This window comes from Anomaloglossus baeobatrachus, chromosome 2 (genome assembly GCF_048569485.1).
Source record: "Anomaloglossus baeobatrachus isolate aAnoBae1 chromosome 2, aAnoBae1.hap1, whole genome shotgun sequence".
Lineage (NCBI taxonomy): Eukaryota > Metazoa > Chordata > Amphibia > Anura > Aromobatidae > Anomaloglossus > Anomaloglossus baeobatrachus.
In genome coordinates this window covers 400,331,342-400,353,184 of record NC_134354.1, presented here as the reverse complement: position 1 = coordinate 400,353,184, position 21,843 = coordinate 400,331,342, and the positions used below count along the sequence as shown (strand labels likewise).

Genomic DNA, 21,843 nt, shown 5'->3' with positions numbered 1-21,843 from the left:
TTTTAGTGCTGGATGGCCTTGCATTGCATTGCGAATTGTCTTCATCCGGCTGCCTGAAAGGACGCAGCATGGAACATTTTTTTGACAACGGCAAAAAAACGGACCACGCTGGATCCGACGCTGTCCGGCATGTTGTAGAATGGAAGCCGGTTTTTGTTTCTGGGCATGCCCAGATGATGTGTAAATTCACTTCTGGTCACAGAAAAAGTCTCTGTCTCTCTCTCTGCCTGTGTCTGTGTCTCTCTCTATCTCTGTGTCTGTCTGTGTCTCTCTCTCTCTCTCTCTCTCTCTCTCTCTCTCTCTCTCTTCCAGGTAGTGTAGCCAGGGTTCATTTTTAACCCCTTTACAACCAAGGACGTACTGGTACGTCCTTTGTTGTCTCCCTCCAGTTACCGCGGGCTCCGGTGGGCAGCCCGCAGTTTTCTCTGCACATGTCTGCTGATCTGACCGCAGTGGGGATTGTGCTGCTCCCCGTTGCCATCAAAGTCCCCAGTGACATGATCACTGGGTGCCAATGTCTTGTCATTTTAACACGGGGTCAGCTGATGACCCCTCATGCTGCCATGACTCGCTTCCTTTGAGAGCTGACATAGTGCCGACACTCACAGGAGATGAGCATTTCTGCTGATCAAAGCAATGCTGCTGTGATCAGGAGAAATGCACAAATGATCGGAGTGTGTAGTCATAAAGTCCCCTGGGTGGCTAGTAAAATAAATGAATGTAAAGAATAAAAAAATAAAAACTTTAAATAAATCCTAAAAGGTTAAATCACCCCCATTTCCCCCATTTGAAAATAAAGCTAATAAAAAAAAATACACAGATTTGGTATGATCGAGTTCAGAAATGCCCGATCTAACAAAATCTAATATTAATTAATCTGATCGGTAAATGGCGTGGTGAGAAAAAAATTCCAAATTCCAAAATTACTTTTTTTTGTTACCGCGACATTTCTTTAAAATGCAATAACAGGCGATCAAAAAGTAGCATCTGCACAAAAATGGTATTATTAAAAATGTCAGCTTGAGACGCAAAAAATAAGCAGTCACTGAGCCCCAGATCCTGAAAAATGAGAACGTTACAGGTCTTGGAATATGGCAACAAAAGCACAATTCTTTTATTTGGATAAACTTCTGTATTGTTTTATTTTTCACCCCTTAAAGGGGTGGTCCACCCATTTTTTTTTTCCCCCAATGATTTTCACTTATTATTGTCTGCATCTTCTTCAATAGCCTCTATTTCCATTTCTGGCACTGAGCGGCGCTATCCTGCACGCTCAGTGCCTGTCACATGACCGCCTGGAGCTGTGGCCGCCGGCATCCTCTGACGTCCCGGCATTTCCGGGCTCTCAAACAAGACGGGTACGTCACAGGAGGCCGGCACCACTCAGATTGAGTGACAGGGCTGTGGGCGGTGACTACCGCACGTCACAGCACAGCATCGAGGGGAGGAGCCGGAGAACTTTACTGTGGAGCGGTGAAGGCAGAGCGCGCGCTTACCAGCATTCAGCTGTGGCAGGTACGGGCTCCAGTCTGGAGTACAGGGGGGGTTTCCTCCACTGAAATCCCCCTGTCACGCAAGTATCTGATCACACTGTCCACCCGCCCGCTCTGCTCAGCTGTCAGGAGAACGGGCGGTGTCGGCAGTGTGATCATATACTCCCACCAGCAGCACAGCTGCATGGGACCAATCTGCTCCACTCTGTCACCTGCACTACAAGTTCCAGAGTGGAGACAGTGACATGCTCTGCTCTGACACATAGTTTGCTGCATGTCACTAATTGTCTCCACTATGGGACTTGTAGTGCAGGTGACCGGATGATACATGTCACTGTCTCCACTCTGTGATTTCTGCTGCATACTACCAACTGTATACACTCTCACCTGCACAACAAGTCCCACAGTGGAGACAGTGACATGCAGCACACTATGTGTCAGAGCAGAGCATGTCACTGTCTCCACTATGGGACTTGTAGTGCAGGTGAGAGTGTATACAGTTGGTACTATGCAGCAGAAATCACAGAGAGGGGCAGTTAGTGACATGTATCATCCGGTCACCTGCACTACAAGTCCCATAGTGGAGACAGATAGTGACATGCAGCACAGAAAGACCAAAGGATAAAAGCTCTATTACCATGATTAGGCAGTGCACACAGGAAGGAGGGGAGGGAACTGTTGTGGTGGAGATCTGAGGGGAGGGAACAGTCAGAATGGGTTGGGAGATAGATTGCTAGTTACTGCAAAGGATTATGGAAGTTGTAGTAACTGAACACAGGAAGTTAAAGGGAACCTGTCAGCAGAAATGTCCCCTAAAACCTAACAGATTCCCCCTCTGCAGCTCCTGGGCTGCATTCTATAAAGGTCCCTGTTATGATTGTGCCCACTTTCTGACCGAAAAAAAGTGTTTATAAAGTTGTACCTTTTTGGCTTCTGATTCTGTAAATCCGTCACGGGGGCGGGCTGCCTGATGGCCGTTATTCTGCCCCCTGGTCCTGTATGCCTCCCCCATCGCTGATTTCAATACTTCTGGACGCCGCCCACTGCTCCAGCCATCCCCGCGCATGCCCAGTGCCCATCTCTCGGGGATGAGCACTGTGCCCAGCGTCACGTGCACGCAGGGTTAAGATTATGGGCGGTGCTGTGATGTTTATTCCTAAGCAACCGCCCATAATCGCGGGACCGCGCTTTCGGTGTAGTCACTGCTCCGCGCTCTTCCCATCTATTTCCTGCCTCGGAGCAAGATGGGAAGGAGGCGAAGTGAGGTCAGCAGCAGCGCGCTTGCGCAGAAAGAAGCAGGCCGAGGGGGAAAGCGCGGTCCCGCGATTATGGGCGGTTGCTTAGGAATAAACATCACAGCACCGCCCATAATCTTAACCCTGCGTGCACGTCACCAGCGGTGACGCTGGGCACAGTGCTCATCCCCGAGAGATGGGCACTGGGCATGCGCGGGGATGGCTGGAGCAGTGGGCGGCGTCCAGAAGTATTGAAATCAGCGATGGGGGCGGCATACAGGACCAGGGGGCAGAATAACGGCCATCAGGCAACCCGCCCCCGTGACGGATTTACAGAATCAGAAGCCAAAAAGGTACAACTTTATAAACACTTTTTTTCGGTCAGAAAGTGGGCACAATCATAACAGGGACCTTTATAGAATGCAGCCCAGGAGCTGCAGAGGGGGAATCTGTTAGGTTTTAGGGGACATTTCTGCTGACAGGTTCCCTTTAAGAGAGAGATTAACTCCATCAGAGCTGGAGCCAGAAATGAAGATGTTATGCTAGACCATGATAAAAGATAATATTGGTAAAATAACGTGATAGATGTGTTTAGAGGCACATAATAGCAAGATTTATCAAAAAAAAAAAAAAACAGTTTTGGTAACTGGACAACTTCTTTAAATAAAAGTATACATGTTTTGGTATTTACGAACTCGTGCCAACGTTAGGCATCATACTGACATGTCCGTTTTTACCATATAGTGAACATGCACACAAAAGACGTACATGCCAAAGCTTGCAACTACTAAAAAAACAAAAAAAAAAAAAAATGTTTTCATGTTTTGCATATCTAAATAGCCATTTTCATACCTGTCCAGTAGCCACCAATAGCGGGTCTCTTTGCCCATATATGTAGGTTTTAAAACCCAGAGAGAGGCAGCAAGATAATTTGCTAAATATTAAAAAAAAAAAAGTTAGCTTTTTGTTTTGTAGTTGCATCTAGTGAACAAAATGATTAAAAAAAATTCTACAATTGCACTTTTTTCACACTTTTTCTCCATGTTTGGATTTTTTTTACCCATTTTACAGTACACTATATGGTAAAACTAAAGATTTAACTCAAAAGTACAGCTCATAACACAAAAAATAAGCCGTCACATGGCTACATTGATGGAAAAATATAGTGTTTTGGCTCTCGGAAGAAGGGAAGAAAAAGCAAAAATGAAAAACGGAAAATCGCCTGGGGGTGAAGTGGTTAAATGGGTATTCCCATCTGCAAAATCCCATCCCCATACGTAGTAGGTGTAATGATATTATAAATGTAGTATAGCTCTGCTGATTAGCAGTGTCACTTATTTCATGGGCAGGGCATTACAGGTTAGGTGTCTATGGTTGTAACCATGAGCAATTAATGGTCACTGAGTGGTTGTTTTCATGGATATCTAAGCTGCAATGCCCTGCACATGAGGTAAATGATATGGTGAATCAGGAGAACTATATTACATTTCTGATTGGAGGTGTTTGCTAATATTATTATTTTTTTATTAATAATTATTTATTATTATTATTATTATAATATCTACTACATTTTGGGATAAGATCTTGGAGATGGGAATAACCCTTAAGTTTTGAACTTGTAAACAATATATTTTCAGTTGTGTCTCTAAGAACATCCAATTCTTTTGTAGATTTTTTTTTTTTTTTTTATTACTTTCCATGTTTGTACAAGGCAATGTTCTCTTAACGTTTTGGACCACTTTCTTGATAACGCAATAATAATGGTGAGTGGAGGCCAGTGCCTATGATGAATGGGCCACGATTAGAGATGAGCGAACCGGTCCCGGTTCGGCTTGAGGTCGGTTCGCCGAACGGAGGTCCCGTTCGAGTTCGGCTCGTCGAACGTTCGACGAACCGAACTCGAACTGCATAGGAAACAATGGCAGGCAATCACAAACACATAAAAACACCTAGAAAACACCCTCAAAGGTGTCCAAAAGGTGATAAACAACTCACAACACAACACAAACACATGGGAAAGTGACAAGGACATATACTCATGCGAAAACAAAAGAGCTGGACAAGGAAAAAGAGGAGGACACACAGATATATGAGTATATGCAAGGAAACATCGATTCCATTATTGTGCAACTTGAGCCCTGCTCATTTTAGGCTTCCAATCTGGATAAATTGCCTGAGCTCGCCACGTACGCCTTGGGGATCTTGTCGTGTCCTGCAGCCAGCGTTCTCTCGGAACCTGTCTTCAGTGCTGCTGGGGGTCTGCTGGCAGATAAGCACACGTGTCTGTCCACTGACAATGTGGACATGGCTCTCAGAGGACTTTTCTTCCCCTGGGTCAGCCAGGGGACTGGAAAGGCACGCGTATTTTTGAGTGCTTCATGCAAAGCATCTTTTTCTTTTTCAAAAGGGGGCTCAACCGATGCCAGTCAAGTGGGGTGTGTGTGGCCCAGTTAGTGGAAACGAGGGAGACTGTGGTTGGAGTCCCCTCGCTGTGTTTCTAAAAGATCCAAGATGAACAAGTCATGGCTCTCAGAGGACTTTTCTTCCCCTGGGTCAGCCAGGGGACGGCAAAGGCACGCGTATTTTTGAGAGTGCTTCATGCAAAGCATCTTTTTCATCTTGAAAATTGGGTCAACTGATGCCAGTCAAGTGGGGTGTGTGTGGCCCAATTTTTGGAAACAAGGGAGACTGTGGTTGGAGTCCCCTTACTGTGTTTTACATGCTTTTAGAAGGGCATGACATGGCTTAGAGGTTGACTTTCAGCATCTGGAAACTGTTGGCTACCAAAATGCTGCCTTTCCAACCTTTTTAACCGAGGATTTTCGAGACCTTATGCCCATCGCAGTGCCCCAAGAGCCGATGCCCAGGCGCCACTCCTTCTCCAACAAAGGCGTGCACGCGCTAAACCAGCATGTCGCACTAAACATCACTGATTCCTTGAGAAACTCTGTGTGACAGGGTGCATTTCACCACAGATAATTGGCCCAGTAAGCATGGACAGGGGCGTTACATGTCGCTGACTGGGCAATGGGTTACTGTGGGGAGAGATGGAGAAGGGTCTGCTGTACAAGTCTTGCCGTCCCCACGAGTTGTTTCAATCCTTCTTCTGTATGTAGAAGTTAATACACTGCTTCTGCCTCTTCAACCTCGTGTGGGTCCTCCACCTTGGCGCAAACCCTGTGTGGTCAGGCCACCCTTCCTTGTAACTGCGCACAAGGAATACCACACACCTCCTTACTATGCTGGCAGCAGAGCTCAATGCCATCAGGCGGTCAAAGGTTTACTTTGAAATGTATGGGAAATGTGAGTCACACCGCTGAGAAGTTGTGGACGGTTAGCTCTGGAGACCGAGTTTCATCAATGGTTGTCTCCACTCAACCAGCAGCCAGGGAAGGCCGGGTGCGACAATGATGTAAACATGGGTGTGGCCCTTCGCTGTGACAATGTGACACACGTGCCTTGTGTGGTTCACGTGTTGAACCTGGTTGTCCAGCAATTTTTAAAGCACTATTCTGGCCCACATGGCCTTCTGCAGAGAGCACGGTGTAACGCCTTCCTTGATCCACACACTCAGATGGACTGTAAATGATAGGCTAGAGGGAAGCCACTCACCAAGCAGGACCCCTAGAACCCTGAAACCCTTTAACCCCTATACAGGGATTAGGAATTACACAGGGCCCAAAGTGATTAATACCTGTGGAAGGCTGCAGTTCCAGAGAATAGTAGTCAGGCAGGGTCAAAACATTAATTGAGGAACAGGAACAGAATGGGACGGCCAGGACTTAATCAGAAAACAAGCAGAGGTGAAATGCGGATCGGCCAACAAGGTACATAAACAGCAAGCAGGAAAAGTAGTCAGGTAACAAGCACACAAAATCATAAAACTGAACTGGGGGTAAAATTAACCAGAGGTTCATAGCTATGTCTGGCAGTGGTCTGCAAACAGGATGGGCATAAAAAAGGGTGTGGTGTCTTCCCATTGGTTGTAGCTGAATGATGGTATTTCATCTGTGAGATACCCACCAGCTACATTCAGCCAGAGATTCTGCATCTGTCAAGGTAATGCAGCCCAGTGGGTGAGCATAACCTGCGTCCACCTGCGCCGCTGGCATCGACTCCTCTCCCATCATCAGCACTATGCATGAAAGGAACACGTTGTCACCTGGCGACCGGAGTACAAATTGACGGCGCGTACTCCGTTGGTGACTTAACAGCCGTGTGCGGCAATGATGCAAACCTGGCTGCGGGCCATCGTCAGGGCAATGTGACACACGTGCCTTGTATGGCTCAGGTGTTGAATCTAATTCTCCAGCAATTTTTAAAACACCATCCCGGCCTACATGGCCTTGTGCAGCGGGCACGCTCGCTATGTGCTCACTTCCATCGTGCGCACACAGCAGCTCAACAACTTTCGTCGCTACAGAAGTCTTTAGGTCTGGTGGTTAAACGCCTGAAATGCGATGTGCCGACACGCAGGAATTTGAATCTGCACATGTTGCAGCGTTTGTGGCAGCACCGCCGAACCCTGCTGCAATACGTTATGACATATAGCCTGGGATAACTTGATCCAGAGGTGGTGCAGATCACGCTGCTGGAGTGGTGTCAGATCAAGGACCTATGCACCCTGCTACACAGTTTACAAATGTCGACGAAGATGTTTAGCACTGGCAATGTCATTCTCAGCGTGACAATTCTGGTCATCTACATGATGGAGCACACCGTAATTATTATTCGGAGTCAGGTGTTGGGACAAGAGGAAGGGGAGGAAGTACAGGAGGAGTCATATGCGGAAGGGATAACAAGATCTACGAGGTCCAGATGGTCAGCGGCACCTATGCGGCAGTCATGGTGAGGGAGAGGGATTAACAAGGGCGCATAGTATCAGCAAAAAGTGTTGAGGAAGGTGCAGGAGCCCATGAAGAAATGGAGGACGAACTGGCGATGGGCATGGAAGACTCAGCAGATGAGTGAGAGCTTGCTCACATTTCGGTTGTGCGAGGTTGTGGGGAGAGGGCAGAGGAAGGAGGCACGATTCTCACCTCTCTGCCACCAACACACCAAGGACTTGGTCCTCCTGGATGCACAAGACACATGAGCGCCTTCGTGCTGCACTACCTACAACATGACCCTCGGATTGTACGAATTCAAAGTAATCCTGAATACTGGGTTGCCACACTGTTAGATCCCCGGTACAAGACAAAATTTGGCGAAATAATTCCTGCCATAGAAAGGGACGCACGTATACAGGAGTATCTGCAGAAGGTGGTACGGATTCTTAGATCTGCTTTTCCAGTAAACACCAGTGCTGCACAGAGTGAATCTCAATGCTTTGTCATGGATAGGAGGAAATGGTCTTTTACTTGTCCACATCTGAGGGACCGAGGGATGGCTGCTGTGCTGAGATGGCGTTGAGTACGGTGTCCCTGCAGAGTTGCACTTTTGGTCATATACCAAAATGAGTTGAAAAAGGACAGATGCTGGTGGAAAGGGGAACAGGTGTGTTGGAAAGGGGAAAAAAGTTTTGGTCCGTGGATTTGGTGGTTAAGCAACAGTAACATTTGCTGAAGAAACACCATCTGTTACAGTGGGACTGGCAGATTTGGATAAGGTGGTATATACTATGTTACCGCTATATAACGAAAATTAATAAGAAAAGAAAGAGAAAGGTATATATCCCCATCAGCAGTCAGTGTCCACCGTGCTCCCAGTTGGAAAAGGAGAAGTTGGCAACTGGAAGGTTTGGTGGAGGATACAGAGCTGTGTGGCTATGAAACTAATAGTAGCCTGAACCGAGTTAGACGCCATTCGGATCTGGAGACTGGGAGCCCTGTTGGCGTCACAGGGTCCACATGCCCACCCAGCCCAGGAACTCCCTGTTAACAACACAGGGGCCATTGAGTACGCTGACCGTGTGCGTAGGGGCCACACCTGTGGACAGCAGGCGCATCAGCAGCAGCAGGCCTGTTAATGCCACTGGGCTGCACAAGCAGGACTGATAGGACAGGAGCTGGTCTTAACCGTTACCAACTGTGGTGGTGGCCTGCATCGACACCCTATCCCTGCCTACCTCTGGCCTAAAGCCGCAATGGGTTCAACACATGGAGGTGTGCTCTTTCGGAGCATAATAGAAGACTGCGCACCTCCTTGTTGGCTCCAGCCCCTTTTATAACCTGGGTCCGCCCCAAACCAGGGTGAACCACAATGCACCTCCTGGAGACAAAAGTAGAGTGACACGTCATGAGTGGCATAACTAGCGTCCTATTTGGAACCGCAACTTCAATGATGACCTCATGGCTGCCATGACCCAAACACCTCACCAGTCATCGTCTGACCATCAATAATGCGGTGACAAGTCATAGGGGTGGGCCTCTGCAAGCCATTTGGGAGGACACCTGATGCCCTGTGGTCTATATGGGACCCCCACATCAGGGGCAGGGCCAAAGAGTTCATTACCGGACCTAGTCTCTGATGCAGTAAGTGCCTGAGCATGCTCAGTAGCATGAAATACAGTCTCTGAAAAAAGACTATCAGCTTTAGCATGGTGTCTAGGCACAAAACAGGACTTAGACCCGGCACGGAATGCAAGTACCTGTGCAAAGAGGCTTTTCACACTTAGTGTGGGAGCATGCGCTGTATCCCGAAATGAAGACTTAGCGTCAGGAATGGCACAGTCAGGCTGAGCATACTCACTAGGCGAAACACTGTAGTTAGGCTGCAGCTGGGGTAAATCGGCACACGCATGCGCACTAGCTGCCTCTCCACACTTAGACGTGGAGGAGAAATTGCTCTTCGGGTGTGAACTTGGAGATGCTGTCTATGAACAGAAGGAAAAGCTAAAGGAAGCCTCACTTTCTATCCCTCCGAATTATCAAATGCAGCAATGACTTCCCTGAGTTTGCTATAACATTAGCGTAGCAAAATGTGCATGAGGGTGTCATGCACAGGTGCTAGAAATATAGCTTGGCACCAGTGGGGCACTAATGGAATACAACAGCCAGTTCTATGATGCCACTAAATGGCAGTATTTTTTGCTATCATTATAGCTTATTAAAAACAGAGCAAGAGGGTGTCATGCACAGGTGCTAGAAATAGCTTGGCACCAGTGGGGCACTAATGGAATACAACAGCCAGTTCTATGATGCCACTAAATGGCAGTATTTTTTGCTATCATTATAGCTCATTAAAAACAGAGCAGGAGGGTGTCATGCAGAGGTGCTGCACATAGATTTGCACCAGTGGGGCACTAATGGAGTACAACAGCCACTTCTTGTATGCCACTAGGTACACTGAATGTTTGCTAGTATAATGGCTTAGTAACAATGAGTTGGAGTGTGCAATGCAGGCAGACGTGCTGCAAATATCTTTGCACTAGTGTGACTAGACAAAAGTCCAATAGCCACGTTTAGGATGCCACTAGGTACACTGAGTGTTTGCTAGTATAATGGCTTAGTTATAATGAGTTTGAGTGTGCAGAGGACAGGAGGGTACAGTGGCAGGGTTGTGGGTCTCTGGGAAGAGGAATGGAAGCCTGCCTTTCTATTCCCTCCTAATGGGGAAATGCAGCGACGAAATCCCTGACCTTGGCTACACAGACGCTGTCTCTGTTTTCAGGACATGTCACCTATGGCTCTGACCCTGCCGGTACGAGCCCTTAAAAGGACTGATGGAAAGTGCTATCCCTATGCTGTCCAGTGCTGTGTATGGAGCGCATACAGCAGTATCGGCGATAGGACAAAGGACGGAGCTGCGCCAGTGATGTCTGACACCAAGGACGCAGAAGAGATAATGGCGTCCGGACGGGCAGATACTCTTTTTTATAATGCAGGGACATGTGACATGGACATCCTATCACACATGCCGTTGCTTCTCTGGCTAAAAGTCCACTTAGCTGTGTGTGTGTCTGGGATTGGCTGACATGCTGGCCTGCCCCACAAGACGCGCGCGCTTAGGGAAGGAAGACAAGGAAAAAAAAAAAAAAAATGGCGATCGCCATTACACAAACAGCAGTGATCTGAATGCACTGTTCCCGCACACTATACACTGAAATGTCATAATAGTGTGAGTCACAGAGTGACTTACACTATTACAGCGGAAAGCCAGCTAGGAATTAGCTGTTTTTTTGCTGCTAGAACCGTTCTCGAACGTTTCTAGAACTATCGAGCTTTTGCAAAAAGCTCGAGTTCTAGTTCGATCTAGAACAGCCCCCAAAATCACTCAAGCCTAGAACTGGAGAACCGCGAACCGCGCTCAACTCTAGCCACGATTCTCCAGGAACGTTGCCAGAAGCAGGTGTCGGACTAGGCATCACATCTGCAGCAGATCATATTCTGCTTCCATCAGTACAAAACGCTTGTCAGGAAGGGGTTGAAGAATTCTGACACTTCAGTTGTCATAAAAGGCGTTCTATCTTTAGAAGCCACATATTACAATAGGTGTCTTGAGCTGTTTGCATTGTTCTTGGTTTGTTTTGTTTTTTTGTTTGTTCTTTTTGTTGTAATGGCAGAACATTTTTACATTTTGCAATGGGGGTGTGAATAATTCTGATTGCAGCTGTAATAATAATAATAAAGTTTTATTTCTATAGCGCCAACATATTCCACAGCGCTTTTACAATTCAGAGGGGACATGTACAGACAATTTGAGACAATACCAAAAAAAAAAAGAAGCTGTACATTTTTTAAGTGCCATATTCTGGGTACTGTTAATCTGCAGATGAGAAGTACAATGTGGATTTTGTGCCATTTTTTTTGTTTATACATTTACATTCTTATCTTGTCTCTTCACAGCTGATAGAAATCCTTGTTTTCTGTTTCCTGCTCTATTACTACAAGCAGAAGAATGCTAATTATCTGCTCATCATATTAATGCTGGTTGCATTACTGGGTAACTACCTCTTACTCTTACCTTTTGTCATGACTTGAAATTCTAGAACTTAATTTACAAACTCGCTGGGCACATAAAACACACAATACTTTTTAACTAGCAATTTTTAAGACTTTGTTTTGCATTTTAAGGCAAACAAACCTATAATATCCCCCTCTTATCCTGCTTCCACTGCCCATCTAAATACAATCCCTTTTATCCTGCTTCCACTGCCCATCTAAATACAATCCCTCTTATCCTGCTTCCACTGCCCATCTAAATACAATCCCTCTTATTCTGCTTCCACTGCCCATCTAAATACAATCCCTCTTATCCTGCTTCCACTGCCCATCTAAATACAATCCCTCTTATTCTGCTTCCACTGCCCATCTAAATACAATCCCTCTTATCCTGCTTCCACTGCCCATCTAAATACAATCCCTCTTATCCTGCTTCCACTGCCCATCTAAATACAATCCCTCTTATCCTGCTTCCACTGTCCATCTAAATACAATCCCTCTTATCCTGCTTCCACTGCCCATCTAAATACAATCCCTCTTATCCTGCTTCCACTGCCCATCTAAATACAATCCCTCTTATCCTGCTTCCACTGCCCATCTAAATACAATCCCTCTTATCCTGCTTCCACTGCCCATCTAAATACAATCCCTCTTATCCTGCTTCCACTGTCCATCTAAATACAATCCCTCTTATCCTGCTTCCACTGCCCATCTAAATACAATCCCTCTTATCCTGCTTCCACTGTCCATCTAAATACAATCCCTCTTATCCTGCTTCCACTGCCCATCTAAATACAATCCCTCTTATCCTGCTTCCACTGCCCATCTAAATACAATCCCTCTTATCCTGCTTCCACTGCCCATCTAAATACAATCCCTCTTATCCTGCTTCCACTGTCCATCTAAATACAATCCCTCTTATCCTGCTTCCACTGCCCATCTAAATACAATCCCTCTTATCCTGCTTCCACTGTCCATCTAAATACAATCCCTCTTATCCTGCTTCCACTGCCCATCTAAATACAATCCCTCTTATCCTGCTTCCACTGTCCATCTAAATACAATCCCTTTTATCCTGCTTCCACTGCCCATCTAAATACAATCCCTCTTATCCTGCTTCCACTGTCCATCTAAATACCATCCCTCTTATCCTGCTTCCACTGCCCATCTAAATACAATCCCTCCTATCCTGCTTCCACTGCCCATCTAAATACAATATCACCTTTTCACTTATCACCATTAGTAAATGTCTGATACATTATAGGACAATAACAGATGAAGAGAAGGTCTCCAGATGGTTACTTGAGAGAGCAGATCTGAATAGGGCATAGGGTAGGAAACCCTGGATCTTGCTAAACAGCCTCAGCGTAATTTCTGTGGACAAGCTTTGGATGTCATTATACCAGTAATAAGGACTCTGGGAGGCACTACAATAAGGGTGGACAGGAGCTGGATGTGGCTTGTGATCCTCACTCAGAACTGAATGTGGCTCTCAAGGTCAGAAAGGTTTAGGACCTCTGATCTAAGTAATTGCAGCTGTGCTGCTAAATTCTAGATGCCGGGGTCAGGTTCCACCAATCCGACATTCTCTTTCTAGCTTTATAGGGTTTTTAGTGTGATCCTAGCTATGCCTTTCATAGTGTGTCTCTAAAGAAACTACAGTGGAACCTTGGTTTACGAGAACAATCCGTTCTGGGAGTGTGCTTGTAAACCAAGTTACTCGTCTAGCAAAGGAAAATTTCCCATAGGAAATAATGCAAGCTCAGACAATTCAATCCACAATTTGTTCAATGTCCCATCCTGATCCCCTATTGTGCCATTCCACACATACACAAACACGCACACACATATTATGCTCACCTTACCTTCCGTTCCCTCGCCGGCCTCCTGGTTCTTGTAGATCGCCGGTACAGGATGTGTATCGGGTAACTATCGTGACCGATGCATGAGCTTCCGCTGCCAGAGCGCTGACGTCAAAGGCAGGAGCCGCTTGCCTGTGATTGGTCAGCGCGCTGCCTTTGAGAAGCGGATGTGTAATGGGTAACCATCGCGATGATGGAGGAACTTCCGCTGTCAGCTGCTTCTCAAAGGCAGCGCTCTGACCAATCAGAGGCAAGCGGCTTCTGCCTTTGACGTCGGCACGCTGACAGCGGAAGCTTCGGCATCGGTTGCGATGGTTACCTGATACACATCCTGTACCTGCGAACTACAAGAACCAGAAGGCCGGGGAGGGAACGGAAGGTAAGGTGAGAATAATATGTGTGTGTGCATGCGTGTTTGTGCGGACTGCAAGAGCGGGTCAGAGCGCGGTGAAAGTACAGAACCGGAAGTGTGTTCAGTGAGTATTTGCTCGTACAGCAAAGCTTGCTCGTCAACTGAGTTACAAATTTACAGCAAGCTTTGCTTGAATAGCGAAATACTCGCACACCAAGTTACTCGTAAACCGAGGCGCCACTGTATTCTGTTTGAAGCACTATAGCATCCCAATGGGGTCCATTATGTAAATACGATATAAAGTAATTGGGACATCCACACCATCTTTATGAATTTGATGCAATTTATGACCAAAAGACGTAGTTCTGTCTATAATGGACACATTGCAGTGTAACCATGCTGGGCCATAATACAGATGTGTGCTGATTGAGTTCCTCAGTCATGATGTTGATGGGATGCATCTCGCTCACTAATGTTTTTTCCTGAATGTGGCCGGCTGCTGTACAGCAAGAAATTGTGAGTGCCATTGTGTAGAGAATACTTATTTAGTGCTTCAAAAATGAATAAAGTAAAGCTCACCACAAGTACACCCGGATGGGATCAATGTCTTCATATGAAGCCGCCCTGGCAGGGGTCGGACAGAAAACAAAAGAAAAAAGAATCTCCCGCAATGCATATAGAAATATGATACTAAAATCTAGCTTATTGAATATACTACTGGAAAAGCGTAGCACAATTAGAAAGGCAGACCCATGCAGCTACGCGTTTCGGCACGTGGCCTTATTCATGGTATAATCCATGGCACCGCACATATTTCTGCCTGCATCACTGGAGATTCTTCTTTCCTCCACTCAGTGTTTTGTTCTCGTCATTCTCATGATCATGGGGATCCCATACTGGAAATAGTCATGCCATACCATAGCAATATATCTACACATAAAAAAAAATAGTAATAGTCTGTCACTACCCCCCATCCACAACCCCCTCCCTCCCCACCTCAAATTAAACTTATTCATCTTTAAATGAGACTTACCCATGTGAAGTCATACTTGTATAGCAAATTTCACTAAACAAAGCATGTTTTTTTACATATGTGAATGAGGGGACCCAGCACACCTTGGCGTGGCCAAAGGAATAGTGCGCGATTCCACTCCCTCAATCACCATCCTCTGCACCTCCCCTTATGTTGATTTTGTTTGTTAATAACACTTTCTTTGGAGTGAATTGGCACCTTAATCTCCAGCCCTAAATGCACTGACACTACAGGATGTTGAGCACACACATGGCGTCGGTATACAGGTTCATTCTCTTCCCTCTTGTCTGCAGCAGCCGCTTACAGCACACAGGATTAAATGGTATGCTGCCAGTAGAGGGGAATGGGAGTGCGCACTGTATGTCTGTACTCACTGAGCTGCTGCAGTGTCAGTGTGGGCATGCTCTTATCCTCTTCTGTCAGTATTTCCTGCCTGTTACGGCTTCATCCTGGGTGCTGCACGGAGGCACTGCAGATGGGAGAGAGGAATCTGAGCACACATGCACTGACTCTGTTGGTGTTCTTATCTCCTTTTTGTTTCAGTGCAATCAGGGTTAAAGACTCAATTCACACAGCACTCCAAAGTGAGCGCTGTTAATAACAATCCACCTCACCCCTTATGTTTATTAGGAGGCAGAACACTGCACTTGGCCCATGGAGCACTTCAGACTCATTTACATATGTAATAAGATAGTATTTATGTATCAAATAAAATGAGTAAAATCTGTACTACAGCTAGGTAGTGATTTTATCGGGGCCAAGTCCATATATGAATGTAGAAGTGGAATAATTTGAATTTTTGGAGTGGACACTGCCCTTAAATATTTTACACATTGATTGGCATTGACTGGAATCAAAAGAAAAAACTATGTAGTATAGTTTACCACTCACTGTAAGCCATGCTTTAAAGATCTAGATTCCAACCTGTGGCTCATCAGCTGTTAGTTTAGCTTATAATGCTGGGAGTTGTAGTTTTCTAACATGTGGATCTCCTGCTAAACTAAAGGCAGAAGGCCGTCATGTCGTGCTGTGGTTTTGCAACAGCTGAACATATGATGTTTAGTACCACTGGTTAAAGAACACTAAATTATCAAAATTTGTCACAAATATGTGCCATAAAATGTGAATCTAACATATATATTTTTTTCTTTTCCCTGTAGGGACCACTACAGCTATCACAGTGAAAGCACTGGCTGGTATGATCATTGTGTCGATACAGGGCACCATGCAGCTAGGATATCCCATCTTTTACATCATGATCGTGTGTATGGTAGCTACTGCTATTGCACAAGCATCGTAAGTGCACGGCTCATCTGTATGTGTGGATGTATGGATGTGTATGTATGTATGTGTATGGACGTGTGGTGTGGTGTGTGTATGTGTGTGTGTGTGTGTGTGTGTGTGTGTATACGAGTACACACACACACATACATAGATGGATAGATATAGATACACACACATACATACATACGTGTGTGTGTGTGTGTGTGTGTATATGTGTATATATATATATATATATATATATATATATATATATATATATATTATATCTGTACGTTGCCCGGGATAGTAACTATCTCTCCGAGTTTCTGTCTGTCTCTGTGTGTCTGTCTCTGTCTGTATCAGTCTCTCTGTCTGTCTCTATCTCTGTGTCTCTGTCTTTCTCTGTCTGTGTCTGTCTGTCGCTTTGCCCGGCTGTCGCTTTGCCCGGCTGTCGCTTTGCCCGGCTGTCTCTATCTCTCTGTCTCTTTCCCTGGCTGTCTCTGTCTCTGTCTGTCTGTCTTTTTCTGTTTCTCACTCACACATAAGCTTCTTATACTAACAGTTTATTTTGTTCCTATAGCAACCACTGATGCGGGGTTAATTTTTCCCGTCAAAACATAGTCTATGACGTTCCCTGGGTCACATGGGGCGTCTGTGCAAAATTTCATGATTGTAAATGCGACTGTGGATTCCTGTAGCGGACATACATACACCCATACACACTGCGCTTTATATAGTGTGTGTGTGAGTGTGTATATATAGATAGAGCTATATAGATAGAGATATATATATATATATATATATATATATAGAGAGAGGTGTGTGTGTGTGTGTGTGTGTATGTATATATATATATATATATATATATATATATATATATATATATATATATATATATATACACATATACATATATCTATATATAGATATATATATATATATAATGTGCATATACTGTATATCTATCTATGTGTGTGTGTGTATATATATCTTTTAGAATGGTATTGTAATAATGTACAGAGGCAACTGTTGCAGCATAGTCAGAATTGTATGATAGACAGGCACATGGAATTATTAGACAGGCGCACAGTATTATTTATTTTTGATCCAAGAGGAAATAAACACTTCAGTATGCTTTTTTTAATTGTACTTTTTCTGAAATGAAATACTAATGAGAACGGTCTGTTTGCAGATTTCTGTCCCAAGCGTCCCAGTTGTATGATTCGGCCTTGATTGCAAGTGTTAATTACATCATGTCTACAACTCTTGCTATATCTGCAGGTAAATTGATGTAACATTCTATTATCATCGCTACTACAGTATCTATATACATTAATTTTCCTGCAAAGCTAAGCCTCTTTCTGGGCTGTCCTGAAAGACCCAACCAACTACTGATCAGCACAATTTATCAGCACAATAATTGAGCGTCTGATAGACGTCCCTATTAACCCTATTAAAATGGTTAGCGCACAGAAACATGGTACATCCTCAGGAAAGGCTTTCAATTCTGTAGGCACTCTCATGATTCCCGGTGTCAGCAGGCAGACACATGACTGAATGCATGCTATATGTCATCTTGTGGTCAAGCGCAATCAGCATTTCTCAGACATTTGTGGCAAACCTGGATAACCCCTTTAAATGTAAGATTGTTGGGACTCCTTCTAGTAACTGGAAAGGGGGTCCCTAGACTTGCCAGTAGTCTTAACTGTTCCATTCAATCTCCTCCACACTGCTATCAACCATGCACAACGCAACTCTATTCAAAGTCTATAGCATGGATAGCATGGCTGAAGACCGCTCAGCACTGTGCTTAGATGTCTCTAGCAGACCGAGGATGTCACGGTGCGTGAGGTGGGGCATCAAATGATTAAAGGGAATTTTTCATGTACAAAAAAACAAAAATCAAACAAAAAAAACCGCTATTTATCTGCAGGTTAATAGTGTTCTAATGCTGCACGATCCACTGCCAGGAGGATTTGAACTTTATTCCTCTCAGCAGCCTCAGGCTTTCAATCACAGAGGAGGGCCAACGTGGCGTCAGTCACTGCTCAGTGCATAGTGATGGTCAATATTGACATGAGATTGCAACTTCCAAAAAATGGCAGTAAAAACCCTGTTCTCTTCTTCTGTGAAGAAGCCATTTGTATATTTTATTTCTCGGGGCACATTGCTAAGCTAGTGCAGGGAAAACTATAGGCCATGCAATCTTCGGTTTCCTGGTTGCTGGGGAGTCGGCACGTCTTCTTGAGTGACAGTTCTGGTCTGTCATTAACGGTCACACTAGTGATTTTGTTCTGAAGTGTATACTGTTATCCTATATGTTTGTATATAGAAATATAAGTCCTTGAACAAACAGGTTAGGGACTTTTCACACCTCCGGCATTTCACTGGATCTGGCACACTCCAGTACAGTGTTAATACTGTACAATGGCATTGCGGCAACCTCCGGTCACATGCTGTTATGTGACCGGAGCTTGCCGCAAAGCCATTGTACAGTATTAACACTGTACCGGCAATCCAACGAAATGCTGGATGTGTGAAACGGCCCTTAGTGGGAAAGTGAGAGCCATGATTACACCTGCTTTGGAAAATGCCTTGGTAGGGGCCAGTGATAAGGCTATGTGCGCACGTTGCGTAAATACATGCAGTTACGCTACGCTTTGTAGCGCAGCGTAACTGCATGCGTCCTGCGTCCCCTGCACAGTCTATGGAGATTGTGCAGGGGCCGTGCGCACATGGCGTTTTAGAGCGCAGCGCTTCGGCTATTGCCGAAGCGCTGCGTAAAAAGAAGTGACATGTCACTTCTTCCGTGCGCTTTGCCGGCAGCTCCTGCTCTGTCTATGGGAGGAGCTGCATGCAGAGCGCATGGAATCGGCTTCACTACGGACATTTCTGCAGCGATTTAAAGCGCACATGTGCTCTTCAGATCGCTGCAGAAATTTCTGCAGTGAACTGTACGCAACGTGCGCACATAGCCTAACAGGTCAGTAACTGGGATGTAGGTGAGCAACTAACTACTGTGATCTTAGGTGTTATAGGTAATCAGTAAATCATTTGTATAAATCAGCTTTTCTTCGGCGCTCTATTGGGAGACCCAGACGATTGGTGTATAGCACTGCCTCCGGAGGCCACACAAAGCAATTACACTAAAAAGTGTAAGGCCCCTCCCCTTCTGGCTATACACCCCCAGTGGGATCACTGGCTCACCAGTTTTCTGCTTTGTGCGAAGGAGGTCAGACATCCACGCATAGCTCCACTGTTTGTAGTCAGCAGTAGCTGCTGGCTATATCGGATGGAAGAAAAGAGGGCCCATATGGGGCCCCCAGCATGCTCCCTTCTCACCCGCGGTTGGTGCTTGTAAGGTTGAGGTACCTATTGCTGGTACGGAGGCTGGAGCCCACATGCTGTTTTCCTTCCACATCCCCTTAGGGCTCTGTGGAAGTGGGATCTTGCCGGCCCCCAAGCCCTGGGGCCGGGCTCCATCCACAGACCCATAGAACCTGCTGGATTGGGAGCGGGAGTGCCGTTCAGGGACAAGGCCCTGCAACTTTCAGGTACTCTGTGTCCCCGGCAGGCACGGACACTCTCGGGGCCTGCTGAGCGTTGTAGTGCGCCGGGGACAGTGGCGCTGTACGCTGGGGGTTAGGTCACTGCAGCTTTGCTGAGTGACGTTGTGTATTGGGAACTACTGCGCCGACCGCTCCTGGAGCGGCGGCGCAGCTGCGACTTATGGTGCGCCGGGGGCTTTGCGCCGACCGCGCTTTTACGGCGGCGGCGCTTCTAACTTTAGCCCCCGGCTTCTGCGGCCTAGCGCCGCTTCGTTCCCGCCCCCACCCTGTCAATCAGGGTAGGGGAGAGACGCTGCTCAATAGGCAGCGCCGAGGGCTGGAGCTTTATTTACATGCTCCAGCCCTCTCACTAGGCACAAGGGGAAGCAGACTTCCCGCTCTTCGTCGGTGTACGCCCAGGGCCCGCCCCCCCTCTCCACAAGGACGCCGGCAGCCATTACACATGCGATCTGGCTGGGGAGAGGCAGCAGGCTCTGGGAGACCCAGACTAGAGGGATTTCTGGCGACCACACACCGCTCCTAAGCGGGCGGTAAGCTGCACAGTAGTGCTGGCCCCACTAGTGCCTCAGTGATATATAGTGTACTTTTGTCTTGGTACCATATATATATATATATAGTTGCACTGTAGGTCGCTTCTTGGCTGGACACCCTGTACTGCTCTGAGGAGGCAGCAACATGTCATCCGCAAAACGCAAGGCTGCCAAGGCACGGGCTGTGTGCACTGTTTGTACTGCATGTGGGGCTGATCTACCGGCAGGCTCCAATGATTCACATTGTGTGCAATGTTCAGTCCCAGTGGCACTTCGTCAGCCAGAGCCTATTGTGGTGGTAGCCCAGGCAGCGACGCCTGTGAACCCTGCCCCGGTGACGGGGACAGACTTTGCACTGTTTGCTGATAAAATGTCTGAGGCTATGACAAAAATCCTGGAGACCTTGCAGGCCAGGCCAGTTCCTCAGACCATGGACACTGCTGTGGCTATGCTCTCTGGTCCCCCTCAGTTGGAACTAATCCGTACTTCAAGGGGGTCTCAAGCATCACAAGCTGAAGTCTCTGACTCAGATGACAGTCCCAGGCAGCCTAAGCGAGCTCGCTGGGAAAGACCCTCCACGTCATCACACTGCTCAGGGTCTCAGCGAGAAGAATCTCTCTGTGATGAGACTGAAGAAGGTGATCAGGATTCTAATCCTGAGGCCCCTCTCAATCTGGATGCCCCTGAGGGTGACGCCATGGTTAATGACCTTATATCGGCGATTAATAGACTGTTGGATATTTCTCCCCCAGCTCCTTCAGCAGAGGAGGCAGCTGCACAGCAGGAGAAGTTCCATTTCCTGTATCCCAAGCGTAAATTAAGTGCTTTTTTGGACCACTCTGACTTCAGAGAATCAATCCAGAAGCACGACGCTCATCCAGACAAGCGTTTCTCTAAACGTTCTAAGGATACCCGTTATCCTTTTCCCTCTGAAGTAGCCAAACGCTGGACCCAGTGCCCAAAGGTGGATCCCCCAATTTCCAAGCTTGCGGCTAGATCTATAGTCGCAGTAGAGGATGGCGCTTCACTTAAAGATGCCAACGACAGACAGATGGACCTTTGGTTGAAATCTGTCTATGAAGCTATCGGCGCGTCGTTTGCTCCAGCATTCGCGGCCGTGTGGGCACTCCAAGCTATTTCAGCTGGTTTAGCACAGGTGGATGCTATCATACATCCAGCAGTGCCACAGGTGGCGTCCCTAAACTTCGCAAATGTCTGCGTTTGCGACCTATGCTATCAATGCTGTCCTAGAATCTACGAGCCGTACCTCTATGGCGGCCGCCAATTCTGTGGTTTTGCGCAGAGCCTTATGGTTAAAGGACTGGAAAGCAGATGCTGGTTCCAAAAAATGCTTAACCAGCTTGCCATTATCTAGAGACAGACTGTTTGGTGAGCCATTGGCTGAAATCATAAAACAGTCCAAGGGTAAGGACTCTTCCTTGCCACAGCCCAGAGCAAGTAAACCTCAACAGAAAAAGTGGCAGTCGAGGTTTCGGTCCTTTCGAGGCTCTGGCAAGCCACAATTCTCCTCGTCCAAAGGGACTCAGAAAGGACAAGGGAGCTCAGATTCCTGGCGGGCTCACTCACGCCCCAGGAAAGCAAATGGAGGAACCGCTTCCAAGGC

The 21,843-nt window shown here is 46.4% G+C and overlaps 1 protein-coding gene across 3 annotated transcripts in view; it reads left to right on the top strand.

Annotated features, from left to right (window-relative positions):
* The window catches only part of LOC142291514 (NIPA-like protein 3), a 90,755-nt gene that overhangs the window by 43,352 nt on the left and 25,560 nt on the right, over window positions 1–21,843 (top strand). For all 3 annotated transcript variants that reach the window (XM_075336093.1, XM_075336091.1, XM_075336092.1), the window contains exons 7-9: window positions 11,515–11,611; window positions 16,018–16,153; window positions 17,313–17,401. In XM_075336093.1, coding sequence (XP_075192208.1) covers window positions 11,515–11,611; window positions 16,018–16,153; window positions 17,313–17,401 — 322 coding nt within the window. The remainder of the gene's footprint in view (window positions 1–11,514; window positions 11,612–16,017; window positions 16,154–17,312; window positions 17,402–21,843) is intronic.